Source organism: Empidonax traillii, unplaced genomic scaffold (genome assembly GCF_003031625.1).
Source record: "Empidonax traillii isolate 1590-97213 ecotype Southwest subspecies unplaced genomic scaffold, ASM303162v1 scaffold470:size469199, whole genome shotgun sequence".
Classification (NCBI taxonomy): Eukaryota; Metazoa; Chordata; class Aves; order Passeriformes; family Tyrannidae; genus Empidonax; species Empidonax traillii.
The window spans coordinates 360,600-377,077 of NW_020955663.1; the positions used below are offsets into that span (position 1 = coordinate 360,600).

At 37.9% G+C, this 16,478-nt stretch overlaps 1 protein-coding gene across 2 annotated transcripts in view; it reads left to right on the plus strand.

Annotated features, from left to right (window-relative positions):
- The window catches only part of ZNF536 (zinc finger protein 536), a 232,114-nt gene that overhangs the window by 199,774 nt on the left and 15,862 nt on the right, over window positions 1-16,478 (plus strand). For both annotated transcript variants that reach the window (XM_027895808.1, XM_027895809.1), the window contains exon 5: window positions 12,757-12,909. In XM_027895808.1, coding sequence (XP_027751609.1) covers window positions 12,757-12,909 — 153 coding nt within the window. The remainder of the gene's footprint in view (window positions 1-12,756; window positions 12,910-16,478) is intronic.

Consider the following 16,478-nt stretch of genomic DNA (forward strand, 5'->3'; position numbering starts at 1 on the left):
CATTTTCTGTAAAGGCAGTGTTACTTTGTGAGGGTTAGGTTTCCCCTATTCTCCTTCCCAGTAAAGATCTTCTTTCCTGCATATCTGACCCTTCTGAGATAAGGTTTCCTTTTGTCAGCATTTAATGTCATGTGAGCATTATTAAGCTGGTAATTTCATGTTGGTGGATGTTGTCTGATGCTTACAGAGTGGTCATTCCTTCAGAAGCTGCTGGTCAGAAAATGCAAAAATGGTAAAGCCATTCACAGTGATGGGAACCAAACACTCAGAAGGGCAGAGGCCTAAAGGTTTTGCTCTGTTAGGAAGGAATTAAGTACCTGCTGCCGCTGTGGGATGTGTTGGGGAATGGGTATGTCTCCAGGAATCTGAAATAAGGAGGATTCACCACAGCATTACGTTTTACTTGCTGTCTGCTCTAAGATTCAAGGAATTCTTTGAAACACTGTGCTATAGAAGGCTAAGTGTAAGAGTTGACTCTATTAGTGCTTTGTTTTCTTATCTTTAGCTGCTTACTGCTGAGTTTCGTTTTACAGTAACTGAGCCCGTGAATTCATATTTAAGATAGTGCTATATGCTTTTGACTGTCTTCCAGAGGAAAAGTCAGTCCCAAATGCACTCGACTGATCCCAAGTATTTGTATTCATTTGTTACAGTGTGTTACTAATTCAGTCCTGGGATGGATTTCATTGCATCACTGTCTGAAGATTTTTGCAGCCAGATGTGTTTCCTTTACCTTACTATACACTTATTGATATATGGAATCATAATTCAGATGATGATCTGAATATTTCCAGAATGTTTTACAGCATTTCTCTTTTCCAAGATGGTCGATAGTTTCAGCCTGGCCCTCACAGGCATGGCAGAGGAGCTCGTGAGAACATTTTGGCTGAATTTCTGATGATGTTCATGAGGTAGAGGAGCAGCAGCTGCTGCACTGGTAACAGAAAGAGAGAAAGACTAATTCCAGGGCAAGGCAGCTTTGAAAGGCAAGTGAGCATCATGTGACTGTATGTGTATAATTTAAAAGAAAAAGAAAAAAGCTAGAACTTCAGCACAGCCTGTCTCTCCAGTATATGAGAAGTGAAGCAAATGAATATGGCCTTGAATACACTTTTTAATTTTTCAACACTGTATTTTGCCAACTTTAGTTCACTCTGTTGACTGTTCAGTCAGACCGTTTTTAAATTAAAAAGAAATACATGGTTGAATTATTTATTAAACAAAAGGTGCTTCCGTGCATGCAGACTACCTGGGTTTTGAATTTCTTTTGGTGTTGGAGTTTGAAGAAAGTGCATTGCTAATAAGTTAAGAAAATGAACAACCCTTCTTCTTCTAAAATAAGTCTTTCTCTGTCTCTGAGGCAGACAGTAAGCTAACTTGTGTCTGTCCAGCCAGAGAAGAATGTCTGATTTCATTCGGATGTCTGATCTTCATTCGAATGTCTAATTTTGACCTTAGTATGAAGTTTTTTCCTCAGTTTTCTAGGCTCCATAGAGACAAAAAGTTATTAATTTCTGGTAGAGAAATGTACTTGGAAACCAAGCAAGCCTGGATTATCTCCTAATTTTATAGATGCTCCTGATGGGTTAAAATGTGTATTTACTGGTGGATTAATGTGGCGGAACTGTAAATAAGTAGAAGGAGGCTTGAAAAAACTTTGTATCACATTACTACCAGCTTGTATGTCCCTGGAGGTTACCAGTTCATCTTGGGGTGAAAAGCACCTTGTACAGTGACCTTTGCTTTGCTCAGTCCCCATTAAAGCCTCTGTGTTGGTGTTCCAGACTGGTGCACAGACAGTGTTTCTTGTGTTGTCGGAGGAACTTGTATTGTTAGCTTCTGAGTGCCTGATCGTTTCTTGTCCACTTCCCCAGAAGTAAAGAATCACTAGCTTTGGACTAGACTGTCTGGACCTCAAATTCATTTGGCTGACAGGGAAAAAAAAACACTGTCATGCTGGGAAACTCAGAGACGTCTTCCATCAGCTGGGGAGCTGTGGTCTTCATAGCTTGCTTAAGACTTAGTGGGCTGTTTTACCTGGTATTGAAAAAGGAATTAACTTATTGAATCTGAGGGAACAGCAGTCCAAGAGGTTAATATTTCTCGTCACTGATGTGGGACTCGATGACCGTGTAGGGTCGTAGTGATCTAAGAAGTGTGATGCACTGCAACAGGCCGGCCATGGCAGCAGAGAGGCTCTAGACAAAGGTTGATGAGACCTGCCAGGGCCCTGAAGAGCTCCCAGTCACACCAGTGTGTGTGGGAGGGTGGTTGTGAGCCTGGAGCTTTTCTGTGGAAGGAAAGCAGTGAGCAGTAGCGAGTGGCTGGGCACACCCTGGCTTTGATAGCTACAGATGGAGACCTAAAAGATTGCAGGGCCACAGTCCAACACCAGCACATGTAAAATAAGGCTCAGGATTTAGATAACTCTGTTCCAGCATACTGACGTGCGTGGCCACAGTCCAACTCCAACACATGCAAAATTAGTTTCAGGATCATTCCAGCATACTGAAGCCTATGCCTAAACCAGTTATTGCCACAAGCTCAGCTAAATCAGAGGAGAACATTCAAAATAGTATTTTTCTCTTTTTTTTTTTTTTTTTTTTTTTTTTTTTTTAAACCAGGATAGTTCAGGTGAAAAAAATAAATTATATTTTCATAGTGGAAAATGGAATTACTGATATATCAGCTCCATAAGCAGCATTTCATATCTTTTTAGCCCACAAATAGCATGTTATGGTATCGGTGTATTTTAAGGTTATTTTACAAAACATGGATATGAGTTGACCTAGTAATGTACTTTTTGAGATACGTCATTAGTATAAAACAATTAATGAGCCCCTTAAGAAAATATTGTGTTTTCAGTATGTCCACCATACACTGTTAAATCAATGAGGAAAAAAACCCATACTGAAGAGTTAAAGGGTCCCTTCTCAAGATTCAAAGTAATGAATTTAATCAATTTTTTTCATTATAGCAAAAATCATATAATTGACATATTTTATTTATTTAAAAAAAATTAGTAAAATAGGTTCAGCAGTTCAGAGTTACTTGTAAGTATTTCTTCAAATACAGCTCATTTTTTTGACAAATGGTAAAGAAGTTGTAAGTTATACTCAAGTGGCATGTACCAAAGAAGTTGATGGGAGAAAAATTGTTTACAGAAGTATTGGTATTAGCTCAAAGTGGTCATTTAGTTGAAAGGCAGCACTGGAAAGTTAAAAGTAAGAAAATACAGTTACTGGAAAAGTCTGTCATAGTCCAAAAGTTGTAACACACACCATGACATTATTCACTCTTTAGAGACTCTGTCAGCACCTCTGTAATCAGTAAGCTCTAAATGGAATGACAATCTTTAATTCTTTCTCATTTTGTTGAGGGGAAAATTAGTAATTTAGCTACCTGTACAGATGCTTTTAGGTGACTGATTCTTTTGTTGGTTTCTTTCTTACTGGTGTCTACAGAGAGATGTTCCTGTGACATTTTAAATGATTTACATTTTTCTTTGTTAGAATGAGTTTTTATAAAATCTGATGATCTGCTACTGGCACTTCTGTGCTGATTTTGCCACCCTGTGATAAGAAAATAATAATGATAAGGGGTTTTCTTAAACAATGGTATGCAAGAATTTATCTACTGATACCTGATGGCCTGAGAGCTACTTAGAATGTAGGCAGGTCTGTGATTCTGAGTTGAAAAAGAATAATTTGTTTGGTGTTTGGATTTGTTTAAACCCAGCAACTCAGGGTGAAACTTGTCTAGTGTAATTATTAAGTATTTCTGTACAAATATTCAAAAGATTTAAAATGGATATTAATGGATTTTGAAAACTATATGGAGGTGGGTGTTAATTTGTGCCTTTTAGAATCTCACAGACTGCATTATTGAGCACATGAGAAGAACGTAAAGAAAATAAGTTCAATAGCACTTTCCTCCACCCAGATTCATCATCTTTCCTACAGTTTACTGACACTTGGATTTTCTTCATAATGTAGCCTGTACACTGTACCAAATGGTTCTGTTTGTCCCATGTGTGTGTTAGGAACAAGATAGAGGTCATAATGAAGCACATCTTACCTGTTGGTTTATAGGTATGTTGAGACTCTAACATGTGGAAGAATCAGTGTAAGTATGGAAGCAAGAAGAAGGCAATATATTCATTCACAGAAGTCCAGTTAATGGTTATTTTAGTTGATTAGCTAGCAACTTCATTTTCTCCCTCATGAAATTGCCTCCACAGATCCTTACTTCTGGAGCTTAATCAGCAGTAGCAATCCATCCCAGGAGTGGGAGATCAGGAGTACTTAATTAAAGAGGGACTGTAAGGCAACTCTCCCAAATTGGATATCTGATCTAGCCTTGGCATCAGGAGAGCAATGCTAGGTAAAAGTGTTTATCAAGCTCCATGTAGCCACTCTGCAAATCTCAGAGATGGGAATATGATGCAGACAGCCTGTAGAAGCTGCTATAACCTGAGTAGTATGGGTTTTAAGGCCATCTGGTACCTGAACACCTGCCTACAAATAACACATACAAATCCAAAAGATGGTCCAGTTGGATAGCCTCTGTGCTTAGATTCCCCACTGGAATTTTCTCCAAAAGCAGTAAACAATCTGTACAAAGTTTGGAAAGTCATTGTCCTCTCCGGTCAGTAATCAAGTGCCTATTTCAAATTTATGTGACAGGATCAACGTCAAGACAGGTGAGTCAAGGGTTTGGGTGAGAAAACTATTGAGACATGAGAATCACAGACTGTTTTTGGCACAAGCATTTGGTAAAACTGCAGAATATGCTGAGCTTTTTTAAGAAAGGGAGGACAAAACCATGTAAAGTGTGTTGTATGAAGGGTTTGAGAGCTAACACAGCTACCAGAATTATAAACAGACACCAAAGTAAATTTTGAGGATAGATGGCAAAGAAGAGTGGCAAAATACCAAGGAGAGATCCATGAGTATATATTTAAGCACAGCGTTTCTGATACAAAAGATATCAGCTTTGCTTGTGAAGATACACATTCTGGACTGTGAAGTACAATAAGGAGTTCTGGCAGCTCAGATGTGCTCTTCTGAAGAAAGCAAGAACTAGCACAAGCTAGATAAAATGACATTCTGATAAGTGGCAAAGTACATCCAGTTCTAAAGCATCCACTTTTCCTGTGGAAAGGCTATACAGATCTAGTGCAATTTTATGAACCTCATCTGGCAAACTTTTAGATTTGGGATCTAAAATGCTTTTTGATCTATACAGTCAAATTAAGGAAGTGGGATTTCAAAGCCATGATTTTAGAGTGGTAGATCTGAAAAGCCAGTGAAGGAGTGGGGTGGTGGAAGACTCCTGCATGTGACAAACCTAGGAGAGAAGATTTTGCATCCTGCAGTTTTGAAACAAACTGGCAAAAATGGTGTTAGAGGGAACAATGTAGTGATCCTTGGTCATTTGCTGTAAGCTCAGCTCTCATTGGGTAGCTGGAGGTTCCAGGATCTCGTAGTGATACCATTAAAGTGCAGACTGTTTAACCAAAAACAAGCACTCTCATGGCTATGCTCTGTGAATTTCTGATGTTCATTGAAGAACTGTGCACAGGTGTGACTGCATAGACCTATACCTTTTAATTATACCATTTGTACATGTGAGTGTGGTTTTAGAATGGCCTCAAAAGTCATGAGCACTGGAAGAGGGTGAAGAAGTTTAACATGCCTGCATGTGCACATATAAAATACAAAAGTCTGCAGCACTCCTTTCAGATTCATTTCAATTCAATTTTATCAAAACGTATATTTTTATAATATGTTGGTTCTGACTCAATTTTGAGTGTTGAAGTTACATTGAGTTCAGTAGGGCTGGCGAGTTACACAGCAGTGTGATCGAAGTTTGAAGCTTGCTTTCTTCTCATACTGAGCTAAGAATACGTGTGGTGGTTTGCAGGATAATGATATTTAACTGTAATCTTCTTGGGGCATGAATGGCATTCCATTGATTTTCTACAACTGAACTTGGTACTGCTGATTAATAAAACAATAAATACAGAAAATGAAGTATTTTGTGCTTTATTAACAATTTGCATTTCATATAGTATTTCATTTTAAATAAGTATAAAATCGTACAATCGAATGGTAAGATGTAATTGCTGATCATGTATCTCTTTGTTCCAGACACTTTTATAAAAGTGTATGTATTATGTATGATGTGACCTTCAAATGCCATGAATGCGTTCTGCAATAAACTGTCAATATTTGTGGCTATAAGGTACTAGATGACTTTTACAATAATTGGAACAGCTTTATTAAAAGCTTGGATCACTCAGCTGGTTAAAGAGAAAGACACAGGCCAATGTTCATCTGGGAGTTTCCTTCTGCCAAGTGTTAAATGAAAGATATTGCAAGGTACTTAAGATGTCTTCTTCTTGGGGGAAAAAAAAAAAGGGCAGTTAAAAGGTCTCATACAAAAAAATATTCTCCAAAAAAATATACTTTTTGACATGCTTAATTTTCAGTAAAAACTGAAAGCTCTGTCAGTTAATAGCAAGTAAACAACCCTGGGTTTTAAGTTCTAAATCTGATTTTCTATGTCTTTTGGTCACATGATTCTTCAAAGAAGTAAGGCAGTTAAAATGATGTACTCAGAAACTGTGTTTGAACTTTGATTATCTTAAAAGGTTTTAAATTTTTAGAACAATTTCTAAAGTAAGACAATTTGAAAAGTTAAGAACTCCAAGACAAAAACTCTGTAGGGAATTCAATTGAAATGAAAAGAAGGGGATAAGGAATGTTTTGTGATGAACCAAGGCTTAATTTTGGTTAAATGTCTATTAATATCTCTTTGTGCTGTATATCCAGCCCTTGGCATGCATCTCATAATATGTACCACAGTGAAAAGCATTCAGATCTAACCAACACTGTGTACATACAGTATTGTCATGCAGTGTTTTGAACTCATAGGGTGTGAAAAACACCAGTTTTCAGGTGTGTCATTTATGGGCTTAAGGTGTGTGTGCGCAGCCCACGAGTTCACCAGCCTAAGAGTTACTAAGAAATTGCTTGGAATACTTTGTCTCTCTTCCAGTTGTTCTTGAAATAACACCCAGCTACTCCCCTGCAGCCCAGGGTACTGGCTGGGACTGACAGTCACCCACTTCTACATGTTGCAAGACTTCCCTCATGTAAACGGCTCCGGGCATTTTACTGCAGTTTAATTTAGACTGTAATTTAAGTTTAACTCTGCCATTGCACTAATTATTAGCAGAGTCAGGGCAGTTTTTGCCTGTTGTTTGTCTGTGTGGTTCAGAGGGCTAAGGGGGAATTCTTATGTCAGAAGTGGTATCTTTTTATTTACCAGTGGAACCTTTGTATAATCTTTATTTCTAATAATACAAACAATGTGAATGCTGCTTTCTTACTGGTAGGCCTCCTTTCCAATTCTCTTCTAAAATAGCTCTCTGTTTAAACAAATTCTCTGCCAATCCATAGTAACAGTTTAAGATTCCCATATATGGTCATTATAAAACCTAAATCCTTGATGAAACAATAGAGACAGCAAGTTGTTCCTGACCTAAGACATTAGTAACTCTTTCTGGAGGCCTAAAATATAACTGTAATATTTAGTAATATTAGAAGCTTTCATTTTAAGCTGTGAACTTCACTAGCAAAGAAGTGTAGTGACATCTACTAATAGGGTCCTAATTTCAAATTATGAGCAGAGGGTCAGATTCTTTTCTCATTTACATCCAACAACACTAATTGAAGCTACTTCAGGTAGCTAGAAAAATATGAATAATTATATCCCTAATTATATTCCTATTTCCATTATTTTCAGTATTATTAAAGCTTTCTCTAAGGAGTAGGCAAGAAAGGTAGCGCATGTTTTCCCAAAAACTTTGCATATCCTGTGCTGCTTCCCAGGGATAGAAGTGGTTGAGTCCAGGCATACTTGCACAAAGGTGACAGCAGTGACTGGATTAACACACTGAATGTCTTCCAACTCCCTTCTTGACATTAGATTTCCTCCCACGAGATGGGCCAATCTGGGTGATTTACAGGTCATCAAAAAATAGTTGCGGTCACTACCACTTCTTGTTGCACCATATTTCATTAACTTTTACAGGCAGTTCTGAAGAGCTACAAATATTTTGAATTTCAGAAATGTATGAAGACCTGGGATTATGTGCAGCTTTAAAGGCTTCTGGCCACATTTTCAAAGGGTTCTTTAATAATGTCGAAAATTGTGCAAGAGCAAACACATACTTGTAAGTCTGATTACCTATTTTGTGAGTTGATTACCTTTTCCATGCGACTGCCTGGTTTTGGCTAATTTGGCAAACCCTGTGTCGACAAATTCCAACTGACTTCACTGATGATTTAGCCTGCATGAGGACTGCAATTTAGCTCCTTTGAACATGAAAGCACCTCTTTGTGAATTTCTGCACTTTCACATACACACAGTAAATAAATGCTCTGGTAAAATTTGTGGGACATGTATGTAGATGTTCCTTTCAAAATTTGGCTGCTAACATGACTGAAGTCAGTGCTGCTGCCTAACCAAGTGAAAACAGGTTTCTTTTTGCAAAAGCAGTCCATCCTTTTCTAATCATTTTTACAGACTCATCCTAGTCTGGTGGACCAGTTGTATAGAATATATATGGAAATGTCAAAGAATTTGTTTTCTTTTTCTCTTCATATGTCTGCCTAGATACCTTCTGCTTTGAGTACACAGATTCACTGTCCACCTAAGTTTGTCTTCTCTTTTCTAGCAATATCCACTGCAGTTGGCATTTTGCCTCTGTGACATCTGCATGTGTGTGCTGAGGGCACCGCCTGCCGTGGCTCATTTCTGGGTAGATCATTTCTGATACCTAGTAAGAGATCTGCTGTAAAAGAAAAAAAGTATTCACTGATGTCTTTCTCACTTTCTCTTAACCTTCTACTGTTAAAGTGCTCCTGGCTCGAAATTGTTGATTGGGATTATCTGTCTCTGTGGAAACTTTCTTTCCAAGTATGGTGGTGATGTGAAAACAGTGCTACGTGGGCCATCTCCATACTAGATGGGGAGTGGTGCTTTTAGTCCCTCCTCTCCTGAGAAGTGGGCATCAGTCTGAAGAAGGGCAATCCTTCAATTATCGATCTTATGGATTGTTTAATTTTAATTTCAGTCTGCGTGACAAATAGATTTGACCATATTTTGGCCAGATTGGCTCTTTGGTTATGTAGCTAATTGCCACCTTCTGATGTGGATGTTGAAGTGAACTTTCTTTCCTTGCACTTTTCCCATGAGAACATGTGCACAATCAGTTATTAGGTGTAGCTGAGGCCTGGTATGCAAGAGATGTCCCTGTCATACCACCCCAGAAGCTGCTTAGTGGCTGAATTCCTCGGTGTCCTGTGCCACAAGAGCAGTATCTGCCTGCCCAGCAGGTACAGCAGAGCAGCTGGAGGACTCACAGCTGTTCCTTTTCCTTATCCTGACACAAAGACCAGTTTTCTATGTAAAACTGAGTGCTGCTTTTTGCACTTCTGTCCATGACTTTTGCTGTGAACAGACACTTTCAAAGTGAAAGTTCAGCAAGAGTAAGTTCAGAGACCAGGCTCTGAAGACTTACATGTATACATCTATACCATACTTTTTCCTCTGTTCTGGTATTTCCTGCATTTGAATCAGGAAAGGTTGGGATGGGCAGGAAGACATTCAGGACGCCGACCTGTCTATAATGGAAGTAGTAAAAAAAAAGCAGTTTAATCCCATGTGCATGGAGTGCGTATCATATAGACCACATAACTCAGTGAACCACAATGGCTGTAAGATAAGTAACTGTGCTCTTTCCTTCCTGATCTTTTATCCTCAGAACTGAGAAGCCCAAAACCCATAGCTCAAATCCTGAGTAAATCATAAATTAAACTACTTTGTGGAGGCTAATCCTAGTTCTGCAGATCCGTAAAACATTACTACGTTTTTGCACAATTCAACAGAACTGAGATTTTCTGCTTGTGAAGGGGCTCTCAGTAGCAGGAGAGAGGGGACATCAGAGTTGTAGGATACATGATTATTGCTAGAGCTGAAGATTTTTCAATCCCCACATACTCTGTTGTTGGCACTCTGTATTCACCAGTTTGCTTCTTAACTTTTTTCTTGCTGATCTCTTCTCCTTTTTCTATGCCACTTTTTTCACCCTTCATTTTCCACAGATCGCTTTTAAGAGACTTGGTATAAGGAAACCTTGGTAGCAGAGTCAGTGAGACTTGAACATGTTTTAAAGTTAAGCACGTTTTAAACTTAAGTGCCTCGACAAATAGGTACAATGTGCCAAAATGGGGCCCTAGTGAGAAGCTGGGGTAGCATTTGATGGGAAGAGTCGGCAGCCTTGAACATATCTTTTCATTGTCTGAAATAAAAGAACTTAGATGTAAAGCTGCTCATTCAGGTAGCAATGGCCTCCAGCGCTTCGGTGGGCTTTGTAGGCAGAGGAATTCAAAAGAAAACCCCTCAGCCCAGCTTTAAAGTCTTAGGAATGCTTTCACTGTGGGAAGAAAAATTCTTCAAGGTAAGGCCCCTGTTGGAGCAAAGCCTTTGGAGCTATCTACTGTATGTCTACTTAAATCTAAAAGAAAACTCTTCAGACCACCCACATCTTTCTTTGCTTCATTGTTGTTTTCAGTTTGCTTTTTCAGAGGGATTAGTGCTAGAGTAAACTCCATCGTCTCGCTGCCTTGAAAAAATTCAATTTTGTGTAAAGTGAAAATTACACTCTTAAATCTGCAAAGCGAGCTGTTCATCTTACAAATTTATTCTTTTTTATTGGGCCACACATATTCTAGATAGAAAGATAAAAGGCAAATGGATAACAGGCCATCATTTAGAGTGACATATAGCAAAACATAACTAGTAGACTTATTCAGTGAATTCCTCCTGAGTGGCTTGTTAACTTTATCTATATATTTATCTATAATGCTCATATAGTATTTATTGAAAACCAAAATAAAATCCTGCAGTTTATTATCATGCATTCTGCATTTTGCTCTTCAGAAAAATCTTTTTGCACTCAGGAATTCATTTTTTTCCCAAAGCAGCTTAAGCCATAATTATGTACAACTTTTGAGGAGTAAAAAAGGAGAAAATCTAAACTCTTTAGGGATATTGGAATTACAGACGAGCACCTATATATGTTTTCCTAGTCTCACAAAGACAAAATAAACTCCTGCAGTATGCTACTTTATGTATGTGAAGATAATTCAAAATGACATTTACTAGCTTTCTAACTTAAATATTATGCTTTAACTCTGCAGTCTAAGAACAGTCAGAAAATGTTAAACAAGATTGTGATGTGAAAACTATCAGATTTGCCTTTTGAAGACTAGTAATAGCTTGATTACATACATGAATAAGATAAGCATTTATATATATTTTTTTTTTAATCACTCATCTTCTTTCAGCTTTAAGCAAAATAGTTTAGAGGAACCATTTTATAATACATACTGAAATACCTGTTAGTGTTACCTTTTCCAGAAATCTGGTTATTTGGGTCTCTGCTACTGTGAGAATAGATTTTATTAGAGCCAAATGTTTAAGTCTTTCTTATGTCCCATTACTTCCATTTAAAAGGCAATGCTGTGTAAACTGCACTATGTTTCCTGACAGCTTTAGTTACATATCAAATGGGTAGAGACAGAACAGTCAGGAGTTTATGGTTGAAATAATCGAGACTCTGCATGCAGGTTTTAACTATATGCTCCCCACCTGAATATAACCCAGATAGCTCAGCTTTTGCACAGGGGTGTGATGATGTGTCCCTGTGCACTGCTCCTGACATTCCAGTAGCATCAATCTGGTTCAGCGTTTCAACATTTGCCATGGTACTTTTTGGTGAAATCATAAATCGATACATACATGTCCCTGTAATTGCAAGATGATAAACAAGTTTTGTGTGGTTTGAATAAGGACTTTTAAAAACTCCCTGCATTTTTGCAATTTTTATGTCAGTCTTTTGTAAGTTATTTTGTTTGTAGCCTGCTTGGATAAAAGCAGCTTATTCAAGATGGCTGAAAATGACTGTTTCTTTATATCAGGAGAGAGAAGAGGTGTCCTGGAGTCTCACCCATTGTATTATGATGCAAAGAATGAGTGTAGCTGTGAACACTGAAGGAGAAAACGCAGGAGCTGCGGGTGAGAGGGAGAAGGAATTCCCCCTCATCTGATGAATTTTTAAATTGCTTTTCCCATAATATTAGGTCACTCACTAGGTTGTCTGTTGTAATTCCAGTGCTGAAATATTGCAGAAGGAAGTTTCTCAGATGTTGAAGGAAATGTGTGTAGACATCATCACTGCTGTTGGACCCCCTTGTCGCTGCAATTCTGTTGTTTTAGGGGGTTTTAATACACTGGTGCAAACTTTTTCCCTCTAAAAGCATGCAGATTTTCACAGTACTTAAATAGAATCAACAAAACAACAATCTCAAACTTTTGGGAAAAAATTAATAGGAACGAAGCAAAAGAAGAAATCAAACCAGCTGCTGACACAGCTGTTTCTTTTCTTGTATAATTCAGTTCAATATAAAGGTACCATATGCTGCTTAAAATGATGATAGGAAAGATGAAATAATTTAAGACAATAACAAGAAAATACATGAATTGTCAGCATTCTGTCAGATTTAAAGAATGAAATAGACAGGTGTAGTATTGACATGTTTAACTTTGTGTTGTGTTAGCAGTTTTAGTGAGAACAACTCCTGACATGTGCTGAAGTGATGTGAGAACATTTCTGTGTTGCAGACATTGGAGAAGAAGCTGGGAGATCTGTAGGAGTCCAGCAGCCAGCTTTACTGAGAGACAGGAGCCTTGGTTCTGCCATGAAAGACTGCCCATATTGTGGAAAAACTTTCAGAACATCCCATCACTTAAAGGTCCACTTGAGAATACATACAGGTGAGAGGAACAAGTGAGCGGAGCGCTGTCGACACATGCCATGTGTGTGTGGGGGTTAACATAATATGTGGCTAGGAGCCTTAATTCCCAGTGTAGATTTGGACTTATTAGTTGGAGAGAGTCTTTTGAGAAAGATGTATGACAGTCTTAAATAAAAGCACACGGAATGTGTTGTTGGATAAAGACCACTTTAATAGAATCATCTTTTCCCAGTTGAGGTTATTTCTGTCTCCTTCCCTGCTTCATCACTGTTTCCTTCAATTACCCTTGTCCTTCAATAGGCATAAGCCTATTGGTTTCAGACTTAGTTATACTAACTGCTTCAAAGGCCTTCCTTAGCATCTGCTTAGGGATTCTGTATGTTTTTCTCCGTTACTATTTTTGTTCCATTTAGCATGCTCATTTTTAACCTCTCACTGTTCATATGGATGCATCAGCTTCATGGATCTGCTTTTTTTCCCCCTCCCCACCAGAACTCACACGACTAAGCACTTGTAAGTAGCAAAACTTTCCATGCTTTGCACTGTGGTAAAATGTATTTTACTTCAGTAATAATCACATCATTTCTGCCCTACAGAGATTTGCTACTGGTCTGGACACTCACTTTATTTTGGTGTGTCTCTCACTGGGAGGACTGCTCTCAATGCCAGTGAACTATAGCCACTCCATTTAAATTACAATATCTTGTTTGCTTAAAAGTACGTGTGTGCATGGCAAGGTTCATGTAGAGACACAGGACATGTTTAAGGCTTATTCTGTCCATAATTAAAACCTGACATTCAGTGCTGAAATCCTCAGGTCCTGTTGACATCATCTGAAATTCTGTGTATGGCCAATATGTTTTCTTCCAAGTGTTAATTATATTAGCAGACTTTGGAAGAGCATTCAAAACTGGACATTTGGGGTACTTTTTTTTGGAAACAGACACAGCAGGCCCCATAATTGTGGAGACATTTTCTTTTAAACAATTTTAAAGGAATTTCAGAAATTTACTGCTACTTTTCTAATAGAAAGGTAAAATAATTGCATGAAGAAATACATTCCAGTTGTGCCTTCTACTCAGAAAACCTTATTTTTAGCTCCTATTTCACTGAAGTACCAGATAAACAGAATTTTCCTCCCTTCCTCAAATCAGCAGTCATGTTTCTCCTATGTGCTTACACAGATCTAATGCTTAATGTTGGGTTTGAGAATGTGAGACCTGATTTTGAAAAATTAAGAATGAAATTTATTTAAAGAAAAATTTATCGTTGTTGAGATGGGAAAATTTGTTCACTGTATTTTTTATTCTCCTCTCTTTGCATTTTGGAGAATACCACACCAGTTTGATCTGAATTTTAAAATTTGGCACACTAATGTAGTTTTGTCTGATTGGATTGCAAACCATTCAGTGCAGGAATATTCTTTTCTGTGTGTTGTTCTTGGGGGGGGGGAGGGAAACAAGAAAATCCTATTTGTGTGCTTTCTAATGTAGTAAAAGTAAAGAAATTGTGGTTATTTTATTGAAAAATAACCTTATACCTATGGAGTTTAAAGAACTAGACATTTTTACTGTAGGAGATGCAAAGAAAAACTTTTAAAATAACCTGAGGTTGCCCATCTCTTCATTTGGTTTTATTATATAGTGCTCACTTTCTTCCTATGTTGAAGTTGGCAATGATGACACATTTGGTGTTTGTGCCTTAGAACTAATGGAAAGTAAATTATTACAATGGAAATATTCCATAAAGCTTGCATATTAAGACTGACTAAACAAAATTAAAATAAGAAAAAATAAACAGTGTATAATACAACAAAATAAGAAAAAAAAACTAATGGAACAAATTTGAAATATATTTAAAAATCAATATGATTTTTAAATAGATAAAGATCAATATCCATTAGTTTGAGAACAAAGTATTTGTAAATAATGACAAGAGTATGTTTGAATGAAGCAATGTTTTACATATTGGAAATAATCCTAATTAAAAATATTAAATTGTAAATTGTCAAATTACTAGAGTTATTAAATAAAAATCAAGTTGCTTTGCAGTAAAGGGAAATTACATAATAGATACCAGTTATTAAGCAAATATTTGTTAGCTCGTACTTACCAGGGACAGTTTCCTGCCTTTTATGTCACACTCTGTCTTTATTATGTGCCTGGATCATATAACTGACTGATAAAAAACACTTTACTGTATTTCTCCACTACATTAACTCAATTACTGTTCTTGTTCTCACAGCACCTGTTTGTTAGAGATGAGCTCAAGCAGTTCAGCAGAAGTCGGGTTCCTTCGAACATCTGTGTGTTTGGAGGCACACGACTAGGTTGGTTTGGTACACGTGCCAAGACAAGACCCAAAGTCTGATCCAACCAGGAGGTGCCTCTGTGGCAATTGGCCCAAAAAATTTAGAGAAGCAGCTTAATCCTCCACAAGATTAGGACGCCCTGCTCTGTTTCTGAAGAGTTAGCTGGTGGCTTGGGTTGCTTCTTTTTTCTGTTGGATGTTTCATGGTTGCAACCTTCGCCCAAACTGAGTCTCAGTTTCTCTGTAGTTTGCTATCACATAATAAGCTTCTGAAGGAAAAAAGAACAAATCAAAGTTTTATTTAGCACGCTCAGTTGTGTCCCAACACACAACTGTAGAGGATTTTTCTTCTTATCTAACTCAGTGATATTCAGCCAGGAAGAGCTTTAAGGGGAAGATGTAAGATATGATTTCTGATTGTTCCCATATGATAAGAAGAAAAGGGCGTAATTACGTGAAATCAGTTTCTCCTCTTTCTTGCTCTAAAAACAGTTGATGGATGAGACAGCTCCCTGGGACGACCCTGAAAGAAGACAGGAAGGACTTTCAGGCCAAAATGCTTCAGAGCCCCAGGGCTTAGGGAGGACAGACAGAAGTCTTTTAGCCCTCTTAGATGAGCTCTTTATGCTGACTAGTGAACAGAGGTGGGCTGTGTTGTCCTGCTTCTTCAGAGCTGCCTACTTCAACTCACACAAACTCACTGTGGGAGGACAGGCAGAAACCAGGGCAAAGTGTGTCTGTGCACCAGCAGTGCAGAACAGACATGTGGGTGGCCTGTCCACTTTGTGATTCAGCCTCCTGGTTAAAAAATAATATATAATACAGCTGGGAAGGTTATGACACAGAAATCTTAGGGATGCTCAGTCTTTGTGAAAAAGAAAACCATCCAAGTATCTCAGCCTCATAATGTGCCAAATGTAGATGCTTCATGAGTTTTCATTTTTCCCCTCTGAGGACAGCAACTTAAGGTTCCTTTATTCAGAAAGCTGAGCATCTTTATGTCCTTGAGCACTCCTAACCTTCTTGAAATCAAGTGAATGGGTGTGGGGTTTACTTTACATGTCTAGGCCTTTGGACTGCACAGAAACAGTTAAGTGCAAATTAAAATTTCTTATGTTCCACCTTTAACAGGTGACACATTATGTAAGAGCTGGTTTCAGATTGGCTTTAACACCTCTTTCCATCTTGCATTAGCATTCAAAAGCTACCTCAGATGTAGACCAGTTTGGGTTTGTGTCATCATTAGATGCTCAGGTATATTCCCAGTATGACAGGTAC